The sequence below is a fragment of the Triticum aestivum genome, chromosome 7D (assembly GCF_018294505.1).
Source record: "Triticum aestivum cultivar Chinese Spring chromosome 7D, IWGSC CS RefSeq v2.1, whole genome shotgun sequence".
NCBI classification, from domain to species: Eukaryota; Viridiplantae; Streptophyta; class Magnoliopsida; order Poales; family Poaceae; genus Triticum; species Triticum aestivum.
Window position 1 is genome coordinate 409304832 of NC_057814.1, and position 19579 is coordinate 409324410.

Consider the following 19579-nt stretch of genomic DNA (forward strand, 5'->3'; position numbering starts at 1 on the left):
TACATAGACCACAACATGTCCCTAGTAAGCCTCTAGTTGACTAGCTCGTTGATCAATAGATGGTTATGGTTTCCTAACCATGGACATTGGATGTCATTGATAACGGGATCACATCATTAGGAGAATGATGTGATGGACAAGACCCAATCCTAAGCATAGCACAAGATCGTGTAGTTCGTTTGCTAAGAGCTTTTCTAATGTCAAGTATCGTTTCCTTAGACCATGAGATTGTGCAACTCCCGGATACCGTAGGAATGCTTTGGGTGTACCAAACGTCACAACGTAACTGGGTGGCTATAAAGGTGCACTACAGGTATCTCCGAAAGTGTCTGTTGGGTTGGCACGAATCGAGACTGGGATTTGTCACTCTGTATGACGGAGAGGTATCTCTGGGCCCACTCGGTAATGCATCATCATAATGAGCTCAATGTGACTAAGGAGTTAGCCACGGGATCATGCGTTATGGAACGAGTAAAGAGACTTGCCGGTAACAAGATTGAACGAGGTATTGGGATACCGACAATCGAATCTCGGGCAAGTAACATGCCGATAGACAAAGGGAATTGTATACGGGATTGATTGAATCCCCGACATCGTGGTTCATCCGATGAGATCATCGTGGAACATGTGGGAGCCAATATGGGTATCCAAATCCCGCTATTGGTTATTGGCCGGAGAGGTGTCTCGGTCATGTCTGCATGGTTCCCGAACCCGTAGGGTCTACACACTTAAGGTTCGGTGACGCTAGAGTTGTTATGGGAAATAGTATGTGGTTACCGAAGGTTGTTCGGAGTCCCAGATGAGATCCCGGACATCACGAGGAGTTCCGGAATGGTCCGGCGGTGAAGATCGATATATTGGACGAAGGGTATTGGAGTCCGGAAGTGTTCCGGGGGTACCAGGCTATGGCCAGCATGACCAAAAGGTGTTTCGGGAGCCCCGGCAAGTGTTGGAGGGCCTCATGGGCCAAAGGGGAAGGGGCAAACCAGCCCACTAAGGGGTGGTGCTCCCCCCACACCCTTTCCCATGTTACTTGGGGAGGTGGGGCGCCTCCACCTGGCTTGGGAGGCAAGCCTCCACCTGCTTGGCTTGGGGGGCAAGTCTCCCTAGGATTTTCCCTAGGGAGATCCAATCTGCTTGGCCGCCGCCCCCTAGGGGAAACCCTAGGGAGCCTCCCCCTCTCCCCTTGCCCCTATATATAGTGGAGGGGTGGGAGGGCAGCCGCACCTCTTCCCTGGCGCAGCCCTCCCTCCTCATACACCTCCTCCTCCTCCTCCGTAGTGCTCAGCGAAGCTCTGCCGGAGAACCACGAGCTCCATTGCCACCACGCCGTCGTGCTGCTGGAGTTCTCCCTCAACTTCTCCTCTCCCCTTGCTGGATCAAGAAGGAGGAGACGTCCCCGGGCTGTACGTGTGTTGAACGCGGAGGCGCCGTTCGTTCGTCGCTAGATCGGATCATCCGCGATTTGAATCCCTGCGAGTACGACTCCATCAACCGCGTTCTTGTAACGCTTCCGCTTAGCAATCTTCAAGGGTATGAAGATGCACCCCCCCTCTCTCGTTGCTAGCATCTCCTAGATTGATCTTGGTGACACGTAGGAAAATTTTGAATTATTGCTACGTTCCCAAACAATGTTTTCAAATTCAAGTACTGTCATTCTACTCTGTCGCAATGCCATCTGCTTAGTTTGGACATCATGCTTTTGAATATCTTATGCATTGTTATTCATCAGTATGTACTTCATCTGTCTACCATACCATGTTTTTTACATTGAAGTGATGTTCTAGTGGTCTGTTGCAATGCCATCTTAGTTTCCCAATCATACAAGCATATGTTGCCTTAGTGTTTTTCTGTATGTATTCCGCTATCATACAGTTTTACATTCAACTAGTGTTTTTTACTCTGTTGTCCTGTCGTATCCATAGCTCTTACATCATACTCCCTCCGTCTGGATTACATGTCGCAGAAATGGATAAAAATGGATGTATCTAGAACTGAAATACGCCTAGACACATCCATTTATTTCCGGATGGATGGAATACATGTCAATATGTCATGCCTTTCTATTCTTCAGTACCTATTCCATCTCTCTGTCATAGCATGTTTCATAACTGAAGCACCATTCTTTTATATAAGGCATGCAAGGGGAAGATGGCTATCTTAGAATCTGAAGGGTCACAAACAAGGTCTTTGCAAAAGATCGAAACGCCAGGTGATAGTAAACCAACTCCAGTGTTCATAGATACTTCTCCAGCACAGAGAAACCCAATTCCTAATGATAATAAGAAGATTCAAGTGGACAAAGAACTAGTCCGCTCCAGTCCAGCAAAAATATGTCAACTCCGTTCTAAAAAGCGTGTGTGTATCCTCACATCATGAAATTTTATAGCATTCAGATCATATTTTCTACATGTTTCTTACCCATATCTCTTTTATAAAATAAGCTTGAAGGATAGAAGACTTTCTAAACTGGGATCGTGTTCGAGGAAAGTATCTTACGGGAATTCTCTGTGCTCCAATGCTGATGTAAGTACCTGTTGTACATCACTAAATTTTTACATCAGCATGTATTCTGTTAATCGGCGTGAATCCAACCTTTATCTGATCTAAATTTACTTGTAGAAAAATGTATAAATAAAGGCAACAATGTTGGTTTTTATAAGGAAAATTGCCTGGTAGTTTTGCATACCGAGTTGCATGAGTGTACTATCTCATATCATGCACATTACTAAATTATAGTGTTGTTCTGGTTGCCTAATCATTCATTGTGTCAATGTTGCTTTCCTATTACCTTACCTGGCTCATGATAGTTGTGCCATATTGTGTTAATTCGGTGTAGGCCGGTGTGGTCCGGTTGCTCAAACGTTCGTTGTGTCAATGTTGCTTTCCTATTATCTGACCTGGCCAATGATAGCAATGCTAGTGTGTTAATTTGGTGCAGGCTGCTGAAGATAAGAAGACAAACTCTGAAAATAGCAAGGTAACCCCATTGTTTCTTTCCAATTAATCTAGGCCAGGTAATATGGCAATAACTCTTGATTAATCCGTTCGGTTCCCCTCCTAATTTATGTTATGATGCAGTGGTCAAGACACTCTCCACTATCAATAATACAAGCCTACCAAAATCGCCATCCGAATCTGTTGAGTTTCCTCCGTCTCGAATCCAACGGAAAAAATTTATGTTTGTGAACGAATTACTGGATGAAGCAATCATGGCAATCATGGAGGAATCAGAGGTGCACATTCTTGCGCAACAACAACTGATCAATGTTTTCAAAGACAGTGTAGCAAAGAAGGAAGAACTTGCTCACATGCTTATGGGCGTCATCCGCGCTGAGGTTGCAGATTGTGAGGTTGTAGATCGTTAAGTTATGTTAATCTATTTGCACTAGCATCAATCTTTGATTGCCCAGTGGATGTAATTTCCTGTAATATATGCTGGATGTGCAACGTTTTTCCTTGTATGCCGTACGTTTGCTTAGTGCGCCTCGCATTCCAGCTAACTCGCTAGGAAGGCAAAAAAAGCAGTGAAATTATTAGTTAGCACGAACAGTCGTGGGCCCAAATGAAGGAAGCGGCCCACTGCCCTTAATGGGCTTTCCTATTGGGCTCGCAGGGGCCAAAATTCTCATAGGCCTTTGATTGATCGGTTTTTGTCCTGTCCATAATTGCTCATGGTAATGGGCTCAAATTATAGTTGGGCCAGAATCGACGTTATCTAATTGGGCCTACAGACATGTTTCAAGTCTACTGGGCCCATTATGTTAATGGGTCGTAACCAGGCTGAAAGCTCTATTGGGTCGCTATATTGAAACGAGCCAACAGTTAATGCTCATCCCTGTTACCTCCCGGGTCGTTAACAGGCCGACATCAAAGCAGGCAATAAGTGGGCCCATTTGATTTCACGAACTGTTAACAGGCCGATACTAAGGTCGAGCTATATAGGCCCAACTGTATTGTGGGGCTTTAGCAGGCTGAAAGTGACAGCGGGCTCGTACTCGACCAAGAAGAGCATGGGCTGCTAAGAGGTCGAAAGTCAGGCCGGGCTGTATATGGCCCAACTATGTTGTGGGCCTTTAGCAGGCCGAAAGAGAAACTAGGTTGGTATTGGTCATGAAGAGCATGGGCCGTTAAAACTCAGGACCGACTGCAAATGGCCCAACTCATTTATGGGGCGTTAACAGGCTGAAAGACACACCGGGCTGGAAATTGGCCCAACACTTAAATGGGTCGCTAAAAGGCTGAAAGACGTACATCCAGAAAATTGGCCCATCCCTTGAATGGGCTGTTAATAGGCCGAAACTACATGGGGCCGATATTGAGCCCAAATATATTGCGGGCCGTTAACAGGCTCGAACTGATGATGGGCTGCAATGGTGTCAAATAGTTAATGGGCCGTTAACGGGCCGTTAACGGGCCGAATTGGCACATCCTGTATGGGTTGTGGGCTTAAATGGACCAGACACCAGTAGGCCCCATATGGGCCGGCCTGCTAATTTTGACTGGGCCGGCCTCTTTCACCTAAATGGGCCACTGTTGGGCCTTGCCACGTGCCAACGTATCATAGGCGCCTCTCGTACAATGAGTGGATGACATCTGTCCCAACGCTGAGCCTACACGTGGATCCTCCGGCGAGTAAGAATTTTACACGTGGAAAATCCCCATTGGTCGGGGTTGTTAACGGGTTATTGGATCCAAACCAGAACACGGTAGCTTAACGGCAACCCGTTGTCGTGGATGCCACGTGTCGGTTACCCTTGACAAAAACACTTCCATGATGCGCCATTTATCGTCATGGAAGTGGACACTTCTGTGATGATAATTTTGGTATTACCATGGAACACTTCTACGACAGCACATATATGACTATCTTGATTCTGTCATAAAATCATCATGGATGTACATGCATGACAGAAAACATGACCTACTGTGACAAACACGTATCATCACGGAAGTGTTTTTTTGCAGTGGGTAGTCCCTAGAAGTATCGGTTAGTCCATTATAAAAGATATCAAGTATTTCATTTTTCTTGAGAGGATGATCACACAACACATTAAGTAATTGGATAAGCCTCCCCCAAGCTTGAGGGAGATTCTCTTCTTCAATTTGCACAAAGTTAAATATTTCCTTTAAGGCAGCTTGTTTCTTATGAGCAGGAAAATATTTTTTAGAGAAGTAATATATCATATCTTGGGGACTACGCACACAACCAGGAGCAATAGTATTGTACGAAATCTTAGCATCACCCTTTAACAAGAAAGGAAATAACTTAAGAATATAGTAATAGCAAATTTTTTCATCATGAGCAAATAGGTTGGCTATATCATTTAATTTATTAAGATGTGCCACAACAGTTTCAGTTTCATAACCATGGAAAGGATCAGATTCAACCAAAGTGACTAACTCAGGATCGACAGAGAATTCATAATCCTTATCAGTAATAAAGATAGGTGAAGTAGCAAACCTAGGATCATATTCCATTCTAGCATTTAAAGATTTTTCTTTCAACTTGACTAACAATTTTTTTAGATCATGTCTATCCTTACAAGCAAGAAAATCCCTACCTACCTCTCCATCCATAACATAACCTTCAGGTATTTTAGGCAATTCATATCTAGGAGAGCTAGGTCGAATAGGTGTTTCATAATTTTCAATTTCAATAACTTCATCAGTTTCAGTAATTTCATCAGTTTCAACATTCTCAATTTCTTTAGCTCTAGCAAGTTGTTCATCAAGACCTAGTGGCACATTATAATCAAGCAAAGTACTAGCATCACCAATAGCATCATTCATAGCAGAAGTAGCATCATCAATTACCTGCGACATATCAGAATTAATTGCAGGTGGTGGTGTTGCAAGCTTACTCAAACAAAGGGTGAATCAAGTGCAGAGCTAGATAACAGTTCCTTACCTCCCCTCGTCTTAGAGGGAACGATCTTGGTTCTATCATCCTTAAGATTCTTCATAGTGATCAACAGATATAAATCCTAAGTGACTCAACAAATATAGCTATGCTCCCGGCAATGGCGCTAGAAAAAAGGTCTTGATAACCCACAAGTATAGGGGATCGCAACAGTTTTCGAGGGTAGAGTATTCAACCCAAATTTATTGATTTGACACAATGGGAGCCAAAGAATACTTATAAGTATTATTGGTTGATTTGTCAATTCAACCACACCTGGAGACTAAATATTCACAGGAGAGTGATGAGTAGCACAGTAGTATGGTAATTTGATAGTAGTAGCAATGATAGTAACAGTAACAGTAGTAATTTTGTAGTAGTTGTGACAGTAGCAACAACAGTAGTAACTTAGCAAGAAACAATATGTGAAAATCTCGTAGGCATTGGATCGGTGATAAGTTGGATAATATTCATCATGTAACAGTCATAACCTAGGGCGACACAGAACTAGCTCCAATTCATCAATGTAATGTAGGCATGTATTCCGTAAATAGTCATACATGCTTATGGAATAGAACTTGCATGACATCTTTTGTCCTACCCTCCCGTGGCAGCTGGATCCATAAGGAAACTAAGGGATATTAAGGCCTTCATTTAATACAGAACCAGAACAAAGAATTAACACATAGTGAATACATGAACTCCTCAAACTATGGTAATCACCGGAAAGAATCCCAATTACTGTCATGTGGGGGTATGCGGATCATAACACGTACAGGTGCATATAACTTGCATGGTAGGATCAAGAACACAAATATATTCATGAAAACATAAAGGGTTCATATCTGAAATCATGGCACTCGGGCCCTAGTGACAAGCATTAAGCATAGTAACATCAATCTGAGAACATAGTGGATACTAGGGATCAAGCCCTAACAAAACTAACTCAACTACATGATAAATCTCATCCAACCCATCACCGTCCAGCAAGCCTACGAAGGAATTACTCATACCCGGTGGTGAGCATCATGAAATTGGTGATGAAGGTTGATGATGATGACAGCGTCAAATCCCCCTCTCCGGAGCCCATAACGGACTCCAGATCAGCCCTCCCAATGAAGATCAGGAGGTGGCGACGGCTCCGTATCGTAAAACACGATGCTTCCTTCTCTCTGATTTTTTTCTTGGTGAATAGGTACTTATGGAGTTGGAGTTAGGGTTGCAGGGGCTTCTAGGGGCCCACATGCCTGAGGGGCGCGCCCTAGGGGATGGTCACGCCCTGGGCTTGTGGCACCCTAGTGGCCCCTCTCTGGTAACTTCTTTCGCCAGTATTTTTTATATATTCTGAAATAATTCTCCGCAAATTTTCAGCTCCATCCGAGAACTTTTATTTCTGCACAAAAACAACACCATGGCAATTATGTTGAAAACGGCGTCAGTCCGGGTTAGTTCCGTTCAAATCATGCAAATTAGAGTCCAGAACAAGAGCAAAAGCGTTTAGAAAAGTAGATACATTTGGGACGTATCAACTACAACAGCCTCCGTGGCCATTGCCACCTCTTCTCCAACCTCGGTGTCTCTCTTCGACTCCCCCAACGAGAATCTCATCACCACCCCAAGTGCCTCATGGCAAAAGGCGTCAACAAGATAACCTATAACATCAAAACTTCTATCTCCACTAATCCTTCCTTGATGGATTGTGTGGATGAAAGTGAGGGGGTGAGGGTGGATGAGAATGAGTTTGCTAGGTTCTTGGGTAAGCTCAAAGGTGAGACCAAGAAGCACTTTGTTGCCCTCTTGGAACAACTAGGCAAGGCCAATGATATCATTGAGTCCCACGATGAGACCATCACTGAGATGGAAGGGCATAGTCATGATTATGCCGATGAGATTGCAGAGCTTTCTCATGCTCTTGAGGAAGGGTAAGGTCTTCGAGTGGCTCTTGAGGAGTCACAAAATGATGACCTTGCTAAATTAAAGAAAGCTCATGATCATGCTCAAGTTCTTGCACGTGTGCTTAAATCCGAGAATGTTGAACTTAGGGTTGGCCATGCTATACTCAAAGAGGAGTTCGAGTTACTTGACAAGGCTCACAAGGCTTTGAAAGTGCTCGTGCTACACTCAAGGAGTCTCATGATCAACTCCAAGTGAAGCTAACTAAGGAGACAGTCATGTGTCCTCCTTTTGTTTTAATTGATAATGCCCATGCAACTAACCCATGTTGTGAGTTGTGAGCATGTTCATCTTGTGGAGGAGAATGCCAAGTTGAAATAGCAACTTGAGAAGGGACTTGTTTCGTGCATTCAAGGTGGGAAGAACCTCAACAAACTTTTGAGCAATCAAAAATAAGTTGTGGCAAAGGAGGGACTTGGGTTTGCTCCCAAGTCAAACAAGAAGAAGCCAAAGAAGAAAAGCAAGACCACGCAAGCTCTCCCTCTCAAAGAGGTATTTGTAAAGGAGGGAGAGGGTGGTCCTAAGGAGAAGAAGAACAAGGTGGAGGGTGGTGATGCCAAAACGGGCAAAACCAATCCTTCCAACAAAGTCGGCGACTTTAACCCTTCTTATGTTTTATGTCGTGCTAGTGATGGGCATGTTTATGCCAAATTTTTTTGTTCTCCTTATGAGTACATTGAGTGTTCTATTTGGGTTCCTAAGACCCTTGTTATTAACATCAAAGAACCCATTAAAAATGTGTACCTAAATCCAAGCATTGATCTTATGTAGGAGTTTGCTTCTGATGGGGTGTTTTTCTATAGTGGAGAAACAAATCATATGACCTGGAGCAACGACTTGGTCGTGGACGTGAAACCAAGCCCATCTATGCCCACCCATGTCCAATTTGGTGATGCTTCATTATCCAAGGTATTGGGTCTTGGCAAGGTTGTCATTTCTCAAGACTTAACCATTGAACATGTTATGCTTGTTGAGATCCTTGCATACTATTTACTTTCCGTTCGTCAACTTGCACTTATGGGCTTTGCTACATTCTTTGATCTTGACACCGTGTCCCTTTTATGGAGCAAGACTCTTAAAGTAGCCTTTGCTGGGCATGACGAGAATGGTCTCTATGTGGTTAACTTTACGGAGAGACCCACTAAGACCGCAACTTGCCTAATGGCTAAAGTTGATGTGGGGTGGCTTTGGCATCGCTATTTAGCCCACGTCAATATGAGATATTTGCAAAGTATCCTCAAGGGGGACCATGTCCATGGACTAACAAATGTTAGTTGTGCCAAAGATCGTGCTTGCAGTGCTTGTATCAAAGGAAAGCTACATGAGACGACTCACTGACCCACGACTATTATATCATCCAAGAGGCCTTTGGAGCTCCTTCACATGGGTCTCTTTGGGCCTCCACCATTTGATAGTCTTTGGGGAAGAAAGTATTGCTTGGTGATTGTGGATGACTACTCAATATACACATGGGTATATTTCTTCAAGAGGAAGAGTGAGACCCAACAAACCGTCATCGACTTTACAAATGAAGGTCAACGTAAACATGATGCAATGATATTGATGATTAGAAGCGACAACGGCACCGAGTTCAAGAACTACACCTTGGATGAGTTTCTTAGTGATGAGGGGATCAAGCACCAATATTCCGCACCTTATACCCCTTAGCAAAATGGCGTGGCGGAGAGGAAGAACCGTACGTTGATGGACGTGGCAAGGACCATGATGGCGGAACTAAAATCTCCGTACAACTTTTGGGCCGAAGCCATCAACACCGCATGTCCGCATGGCATGCATCCAATCGGCTCTACCTCCGCAAAGGCTTGAACAAGACTCTTTATGAGATACTTACTGGTAACAAGCCCAACCTCAACTACTTCCGGGTGTTCGGTTGTAAGTGTTTCATTCCCAAGAAAGGTGCTCGTTTTCCTAAATTTAAAACTAGAGCTCAAGAGCGCATATTTGTTGGTTATGCTACAAACTCTCATGCTTACCGTGTTCTCAACAAGTCCAATGGAGTAATTGAGGAGACGTGCAACATGGAGTTTGATGAAAATAACGGCTCCTGAGTGAAGCAAAGTGGTCTTTGTGATGTAGGTGATGAAATTCCTCCCCAAGCCATAAGAAGATGGGAGTTTTCAAATCCTACTCCTTGAGGAACCCCTTGTGGTCGAAGGAGAAGGACAATGTTCTACGCAAGTGGAATCATCACCAATACTTGACCCACAGGCTTCCAAAGAACAAAGTGAAGGTCCTCAACCAAGCAAACAAGATCAAGAGCAAGATCAACCTCATGATGAAGGTGATGCACCAAGTGATGCCCAAGATCAAGTTCATGACTCTGAGCAAGCTCAAGTCGATGCTCAAGATGATTAATATGTAGCTCCTCAAATTCCACTTGAAGAGCAATTGGAGTATCGTGCCGCCAAGATAGCTTCCAATCTCAAGCATAAAGGCCACGTCTTGGAGAACATCATTGGAAGCTTAAGAAAGGGGGTATCTACTCATAAACAATTAACAAACTTTTGTGAGCATCATGCATTTGTTTCTTGTGTTGAACCCCAAAAGGTCTATGAGGCGCTCGAGGACCCGGATTGGCTAGAGGCCATGCATGAAGAACTCAACAACTTCTAGCGCAAGAAAGTGTGGCAATTGGTGGAAAGGCCAAAGGATCGTAATATCATCAGAACCAAATGGATCTTCAAGACCAAGCAAGATGCGCATGGGATTGTCATCCGCAACAAGACAAGATTGCTGACTCAGGTTACTCCCAAGTCGAAGGTGTTGACTATGGTGAAACCTTTGCCCCCGTTGCTCGCCTTGAATCTATTCGCATGTTGCTTGCATATGCATCTCATCATGATTTCAAGTTGCAACAAATGGATGTGAAGAGTGCATTTCTTAATGGTCCTATTCATGAATTGGTGTATGTCAAACAACCCCGGGGTTTGAGGACCGTACGCCATTGTAGAGGCGATCAAAGACATTTTTTCGCATCCAGAAGCACCAACAAAAATTTTCAGTGAATAGGGCATTGGGGGAGAAGTAGTCATCCATCAGCGTCAAAATGGCCCCGTGCCTTGTTCCAATTGAGCACTCGATGACCCTTCATCGAATGAAATTGAGAACGTACTCTTCCGCATGCTTCACGTCTGCAAGGACTGCCTGCATCATCACCATGTCATCCGCATGGTCCTTCTCGTCGGACGACTCAACGTAGTGCTCATATATGTACTGCATGTCGGATCCATTGCTTCAAAGAAGGGACAGAAAATTTAGCACATGCATTTCTCCAAACACTTGTCGGACGTGGTGGCCCTCGTAAGGGCGGATGGTACCTGCACGGCGGACATACGAGAGGTGTGGACCGGCGGTGGAGGACAAGCGACATGGAGGCCGGGTATAGTGGTGGAGGTCGCAGAGTTCTAGGAAGGGCTTGTCGGGTTGGCGAGGTGGTTGAGTGGTGGCAGTGACGAGAGAGAAAGCAGATGAAAGAAGGAGAGGATGAAAACACGGGTCCGATGGTCGGAGTCCTACGTGGCTGGTGTCCGGAAAACGGACGTCTGAACTGGTCCACGGACCGATGCGGGACTACGTTGAATGGCGCACTGCGTCCGAACATGTTCGTCCAGACGCTTGCGGAAGATTTGATGGCCCACTTTGGAGATGCCCTAAACAACTTGTTGACTCACTCTATATGCAAAGTAGCACTGGCCATGTAGGGTCCAAGTTGTGAATCTTGGCGTCTGCTACCTAATGTCAATGGAGACAGTATATTGATGTCTTGGTCTCTCCATTTTCCTTGTGAGGTCACTGTTTGACGAATTAATTTGTAATAAATGATGTGATAAGTGAGGCCATATGCATCTATAATGCAGAGGCGGGGGTAATACAAGCTTTTATTATCTTAGAAAAATACAAGGTGTAAAAAACTTTTAAGAGCTTTTGGCCGACAGGAGATACTACCTGCTTTCTGGTTAAAAAGGCTCACATGTACCCCCTAGGTCAACAATTTAATCAAAGATAACACGAGTTATATATCATAAAAAATATATCATGGAAAACCTCAAATGTTATATTCTCTAATGGTATATATTTAAGTTATATTGATCAAACTGATAATCCAGAGACGCAGTGGGTCTTTTAAACCAAAAATGAGGAAGTACGTGATTGAAACTCGTTGAGTTGATTAGGGTAAGTGGTCCACACATAGTGAGATAGTGAGAATGTCCTCCAATAAAAAAAGTATATGTGGTTGCGAAAACGATACGAACAAAACACATGCCAAAATAAAAGCCAAACACATGCCTATTTTTTTTTCCTAACATTTGCCAAATTGTTTATTACACCCGGCATTCTCCTGAGCCCTTCTGTATTTCCGGCATATGAGCCCTTATGACTGCCCAGATGCATGTGATTTGTTGGAGTGTCAAGAAACTCCAGGGCATGTTCCCTACAACTTACAACCTACATTGCCATGTGCTGCCCTTTTTAACAGCACGTGCAACAATTTTCAGAGCAGCAGCGACACATAGAAATACTATGCATACAGACAAGGTTCTAAACACACAAGAGAACTGAACGCAGTAAAATGATAAGCATTAGATTTAGTCAAACACTGCCTAGTTGCATTGCTAGTAGCATGTTAATCAGTCCATCAGCTAATCCCATAGAAAACTAGAGTAACAAGATTCATAAACAACTAGAACAGTTCAGCAGTTAATATGATGCCATGTGACCATCTTTGTAGACCACATTGTTAGATTGCTACAAGCCCATTCGTCTACTGTGACACTGGGTGATACTGATCAAGCTGGCTGCCACTGGGCTGGCTCATTACCTCCGCCATCTCGTCGAATTTGCGTTTCTTCTTGTTGCGCTTCATGACCAATTTCTGCCGATTCTCTTCGGCTTTTCTTATCTTGTTCTCCACCGTTTCCAGAACACTCTTCTCTGCGTTCATCTTTTTTACTTTGGTGAACACATCCTCAGGGTCTTCCAGAATGTCGGGAGCATCAGGCATGACAGGAAATATGATCTCCGGGTCACTGTGAAATGATCAGATGATAAGTATGGACCGCATAGATGATGTTACAAAACATCAACGACAAAAATTAAGAGCGGATAGTTCATATTTTAGTACAAGTACAACTCATGGTGAAATATATTTATGAATGCCAAATCCAAACCAACTAATGTCGAAACAGTCGAAGGTCAACCAGCAAACTGAGTCTCATTTGACAACCTGATTAATAAATGGGCAACTTGGGAGAAAATCACCAGTTCATTCTGCCTTTGTTCAAAAAACGTAAAGTTAACTGACCTGTAACCGAGCAGCAGCATACCATCACCCTTTATAATCCCACCATCCAAAGATATAGCCCCATTCCTCAAATGAGGCATAGCTTGCCGCATGTCATTCCGTGTTTCATAAACTTGAAGCTCTCCAAAGAGCCTATAAAATAAGGTTTCACGGAGACCATGTCCACTACTTGTGATTATCTCCAAGTTCTCTGCAGAAAGATTGATCAAGTTGACCGCAAGCCCACGAAATCCCTTGTGCGTCTTCGAATGTGGAAAAGGCAGATTTAGCTTTTTTTGCCTTATGTTCCAAAAGACGTCTCCATTATATGGCCTGTCAAATAAACATTAATTAAAAATGCTGAGTTATCTATCTTGTATGGCCTGCCAAACAATTGAATTTATGCGATAGAATTGAATAGACAAATAATCACCTCATAGAAGAAATTGCACAAGATTTCGTTTCTCAAAATTTTGACAGAGAAATGTTCTATCACTATTTTTAACTAGAAACATTTATCTATCTTGTATGGCCTGCCTAACAATTGAATCTATGTGAGAATTGAATAGAACAAATTATCATCTCATAGAAGAAACTTTACATAAAATTTATTCTCAAAATTTCAACAGTTTTATATATTAGTACTTTGTGTTAGATAAGATAGGTAAATCCACATTTTGTTGATGATACGAGTAAGATTATCACCATATGGCAATCAGCAAACTACGTTTGCAACTTTTACACATACACTTTTTCATATTAGTCATACACAAGCAACGGGGGTTCAGGGGCTTCTGCTTATGGCTGGCTATGAACAGGTTCAGGGTTCAGAAGACTGTAAACCAGGAATGTTTGAGTTTACTGATGCATTAGCAGCACTCCTGTTTCAAATTTTCTAACACCCAGAAATGCATCTACAGACCTGCTAAAATTAAGTAAATATAGATATTACCTTATTTCATCCAGGCATATGATAGGAAATCTCCTGCTTATTGGGACTCCTAGTTTAGCTGCTTCCTGATGAATACCAAAGCGAATATCCACATTTCCTTCAGTGTCATATTTTTCAAAGTAATTAGCAGCATCCTGAGTCTTGCAAACCACTGCAAGCATGTTGTCTTCACCAAGATACACAGAAAGCATCCTACCAAATGAAAAGACAGAGATTCAGATGAATAAAATTATGCATCATGTTACAATACATCTGACATAAATAATGTAGGAGTCTGCAAATTTACCTACTGAGATCTCTGTTAGCAACAGTTCCGAGAAGAGCAACAATACCAACAACTTCATCCTTGAAAGATCGCCCTGGTTCATATGCTTTACGGTTGGAGAGATTACATAGAACAGCAGCAGCAGTACCAACATTCTCTTCAATTTTATGACGAGTTATCTCTTTTGCGCCAACTCTGTGGCCAATCTCATCTGCATACATGAAAATTAAATTATATAAAGCGACGAGCGGGGAAGACAAGTGCAGGTATAAGAGTAATGTAACAGAGCCCATTATAATGAGACCATGCAGATTAAGTCCATACTCAGCGAAAGACAAAAGCAATAATTTTTTTGCACAAGCACAGAAAATAACCTTTCAGACTGGCAATACGATTCTCCACAGATTTCTTTTGAGAATCAAGAAATTTAATCATTTCTTCTTCAGAGCGTATATTGGAATCAATTGATTCAATCTCATCAGAAACTTTCTGAAAAAAAGTGACAAATTAAGGCACGGACAAGCTAATAATAATATTCTGCAGGTCAAAAACATTGTAACCTCTAATCAAGCTATAACAACCTTTATTCAATGGTGTAAGTATCATAGATTTTGAATCAAAATACACATAATATTTTCAGCTACCAAATAGTTATTAATTTTATGAATAATTTAATGATTTATTCTGTCGGAAGGTTTGTATTTTTCTTGATATACACAGGAGAAGGAACCCCTGTAGCGTTATAATAAGCAACAATTCAACTCAGCTTTACTTCATCAACAATTTAATGATTGGATGGTTTCCATCAACCTTGTATTTTGAGTTTTGCACAATATACATTAGACTAACCAGGATAACAGAGGATGCTCAAAAAACAAATCACTGCACTAAATGGTTATTATGTTTCCATACTGACATCATAAAGACATGTATTGACCCACGGTGCATCATATGCAAATAGCGATAACCTTGGCGCTATTTTGTTTAAATCTGAGTTTGTAGTTTTCTTGAAAAAGGTTTGAGTTCAGAAAACGTTCTAGTTTGAATAATGTATTCCTTAGTAGTTTTTTAAGATTTAAATAAGCCAGAGGACTTCAGCAACACTAGAAATGTTAAATCAAGGTATTGAAGGCTTTTACCCTCAGAGCATCCTCAATGTATCTAACAGATTGACAAGAAGCAAGTTGACTTGGAGATAAAAGATCTTGACTTGATAGAGATGAAGTTGGGTAGCTGCATATAGGTTCAAAGTCGTTCTCCGAGTTTACTCGCACTAAATCAAGAGCATAAACATGAATCTGCCAAAGGAAAATCCAGGACTTCAGTCTGAAATAATTATAAATTGTGCAACAAGAGCTACCTTGTAAGATCGGAACCTGAATTATTGTTTCCAGGTCAGAAAAATGTGTATGATATGCCACAAAACTGACTGTTCCTGGTTCATTAGGAACCTGTGCACGAGGAAGAACACATCTTCCATGTTCAAATGCATATTGTGCTCCTTGCACATCTTTTAATTGATTCGACCTGATGCTAAGTGTATGTTGGAGTCCATGTATTGACTCGTCAATCACTCCATCACAGTCAGAAACTTCAAATATTATGTTCTCCAAGAAGGTCCCAGCAGGACAACTTTCCGGAACCTGACAAATAATAATAATCATGAGGCTTCCACCTCTTGAACAAAATTAAGCACCACGACGTGACTAATAAGAAATCAAATGAACGAATCAGTATTACTACCTTAACAGCTTTCAAATTCCTGATAGCAATTTGAAATGTTCTATTGAAAATCTTTTTCTTGTGATGAAAAATCGTCAAACAAGCTGCACAAACATGCACATAATTATTAGAATGAAAATGTACCAGCAATATTGGCACCACTATGTGACTGACCTTCTGAACCAAATCCGCTAACAACTTTAAGCATTCCACGTAGGTCAACAAATCCTTCGCTGTTTACCTGCAAAATTAACAATATAGTTTATATGCCGACAGACTCCAACTGTAAAATTGTCAAACAATTTAAGGGCTCCCAAGATGGCTGAGACACGAGGTAGAACATAGGCAACGGTTAAGTCCCTGTTCTACAACGATAAAATTGCTATAACACAGTCAAGAAGCAATGTTCCACTGAAAGCCTTAAATACCGTATTTTCTGTATTTGTAATGAGGGTACAAAACCTTGCATTAATATGTTTTTTTTGTTGAAAAATGAATGAGTCTTCCATATGATGGAACCATAGATTTGGAAAAGAATAGGAGTGCAGGAGATAAAAGGGTGCTGCATCATCCAATCAATTAGAGCCATGTAATTAACAAGCTACTCTTAGTCCCTCATCAGTCATCATAATGTCAAAACAACGGGGTTTGGGTGGGCATAGCTCTGGGTTTCGCCAATGCTTCTAGTCCGGTTGAGGGTAGGCCAAGTCAGGCTTAGGTAGGAATTGGACCAGACCAGGCTTAGCCTCGTTGAGCCAGTCCATTTGTCAAAAATCTAGTAATTCTCCAACCGCTCCCAAATTCAGAAGCAGCAAATCCCAAAGCATCGAAACTAGAGGGGTAAAGTCTTTAGTTTCCTGTTTCCCTGCATACATTTTGCCGCTGTTAAAATGTACTTACTTACTAAGCCTTTTGTCCCAAACAAGTTGGGGTAGGCTAGATATGAAACCCTTTCACGAGGACTTCCCAGGAGGTCACCCATCCTAGTACTACTCTCGCCCAAATGGGTTTCATATCCAAAGGACTAGCTAGTTTTTACGTTGGCTTGCCAAGCCTATCACAACCCTTAGATATGAAACCCTTTCACGAGGACTTCCCAGGAGGTCAGCCATCCTAGTACTACTCTCGCTCAAATGGGTTTCATACCCATGGGACTGGCTAGTTTTTTCGTTGGCTCGCCAAGCCTATCACAACCCTCCTCCTTTACCCGGGCTTGGGGCCGGCTATGCCTAGAAGACATAGGCGGAGTTGCCCCTGTTAAAATGTAGCAGCTCAAATTTTTTCCACCTCATTGACAACTCTGACTGGAAGTCTATTTTTACGTTACTTAAATTACATAGAAGAAAATAGCAAAATACAGCACGTGCAAAGAACGATATTTTTTTAACAATCTCCACTTCAGGACTGTTACCGAGCGCACCACATCATTCTGGCTAATGTTAACCTGGTCAAAATATACATTTACTAGCATTACAAAAATACAGTTTAAAACAAACGATTACCTTTCGAACAGGTCCGCATTTATCTACAAAGGAGAGTCCAACAGTATTGACAATAAGTTCCGTCCCTTCTTCAACATGATTGCCACAATGATCGAGCACCTGCGAATGGTTGAAACAGTATATAGAGGATAATTTTCGGAAACTGCATACGAGAAATTAGTAAAACAAGCCCCATCGCAAAAGGTAAAAAAATTATTACATAGTAAACCTAATAAAAATGGTAGAAAAGTTATATAAATGCCATTACAAAAATCCAAGTCTGAAAAATGCCACTACAACCTCTCATACTCACTCAGATGCGATTATCCATCTTTTCCCTCAATTTCAAGTCAATACAGGTGAGTATTTGACCTAGTATTTTTGTATGGACAATAATCCCCCTAACCTAATTGCTTTAGTCATCCATCTAGCGTATTTTTGTATTTTTGCAGCAGCGCACGACATGGCAGCATGCAGGAGGCAGGCTAGAGAGCATTGTGGGGTGAGATGAGGGTGAGAGATGGGGTAGGGCATGAGGGTTGTTGGGTGACATGTATGGACTATTTAATATTGTTCAACATAAGGATGTTGTTCTTGGAGTGGACTTCTGACAGGCTCTCATTGGTCAGCATTTGGCAGACTAGAATGAGATCATCCTCAAGGTTGCCGAGGTGCAACTAACTCAAGAGCAAGATGGGTTTAAGTGGGGCCTTCATACTGGTGGGGATTTTACTGTGCACTCCATGTATCAGTTTAGATCTAAGCAATTTTTGGGTCTAAAAGTATCATCAAAGATCAAGGTTTTCCTATGGTTCATATGCCAAAAAGTCAAACTTATCAAGGACAATTTCATTAAATGCAAATGGCAGGGGACGCACGATGTAGCTTCTGTTATGAGCAGGAAACCATCCAACGTCTCTTATTCAATTGTGTTTTGGCACGTATTGCATGGCAAGTTTTATAATTAACTTTTAATGAAGACGACTAGGCTCATGCCAACAGTACTTTTCGGGAATTTTTAGCATACATATTTATATATACTGGGAAAAGGAGAGTACCATTTAGGCATGGTAACAGTACAACTATCTTTTGATGAAATACGTAGTTCTTTTAACTTCTAAAAGGTTCTCAAAAAGGGGGTAATTTTTTCACAAAAGCAAGGGTCAACGAAGCAGGAGCAAGAATGTCCGTCTGAGTAACAAAAAACATCAAAATATCATTGTTCTGGTTGCTGAGATACTACAAATCGAGTTATAGAATCAACAACTGAAGTACCTGAAGCCACAACAATCTAGGATACTCTTTCTCAGTAACAAAAACATAAGTTTATGAATCTGAAATATTGGATAGACAAACTAAAGGAAGATCTGATGTCACTATAAACCAAAAAGAAACAGAAATTTGTGCCGTTCATCACTTCAGAAATTATGCGCAAAGAACTAAAGAGATATGGCTTTGTAAGGGTAGATTTCATTAATATTAAGAATGAACCAAGAACGGAAGAAACACACCATGTTATCATACCAAAAAGGCAGAAACCATCAGCCAAAGAAAAAATATAAAGACAACTTGGTGGTAGACTTTAGCGATGGTGCTATACTGGGATCTTACAAATCTTTCGTCAATTAATCAGGTGTGATAGTTGTGTTATCGGAACTGCATGAGAAAAATTGGAAGTGTGGAAAAAAATTGTGGCAGACGTACTTTGTATTGACTGGAAGAAATTGTGGTGAATTCTATGGTGTTTTAGTACCCAGATATTCAAATCGGCTCTCAAGAGTGTATGCTCCCAGGGTGAAACAAATGGTGTTCCTGAAGTCAAAAAATTCTGAAACAATCTACACATGTACATCTCCATGTTCCTATATCTACATATAGATTTACATGGAAAAAAAGGCAAGTTTTGTGTCCTGCGCGAAAAAAATAAAGTTGGCGCTTCAAAAATTGCCGTTTCAGAGCACCGGGTTTGGTAGTTTTTTTCCCACAGCACAATATATGCCAT

General features: G+C 41.9%; 1 protein-coding gene across 1 annotated transcript in view; it reads right to left on the minus strand.

The window, feature by feature from the left end:
• Positions 1-12433: 12433 nt before the first annotated feature.
• LOC123166490 (structural maintenance of chromosomes flexible hinge domain-containing protein GMI1) overlaps positions 12434-19579 on the minus strand; it is a 30206-nt gene continuing 23060 nt past the window's right edge. Inside the window, exons 29-38 of the mRNA XM_044584295.1 lie at positions 17599-17697; positions 16271-16337; positions 16118-16200; positions 15751-16017; positions 15514-15672; positions 14749-14863; positions 14396-14585; positions 14110-14301; positions 13179-13490; positions 12434-12903 (exon numbers count right to left, since the gene is read on the minus strand). Of these exons, the coding sequence (XP_044440230.1) occupies positions 12639-12903; positions 13179-13490; positions 14110-14301; positions 14396-14585; positions 14749-14863; positions 15514-15672; positions 15751-16017; positions 16118-16200; positions 16271-16337; positions 17599-17697 (1749 nt within the window). The 3' untranslated portion in view covers positions 12434-12638. The remainder of the gene's footprint in view (positions 12904-13178; positions 13491-14109; positions 14302-14395; positions 14586-14748; positions 14864-15513; positions 15673-15750; positions 16018-16117; positions 16201-16270; positions 16338-17598; positions 17698-19579) is intronic.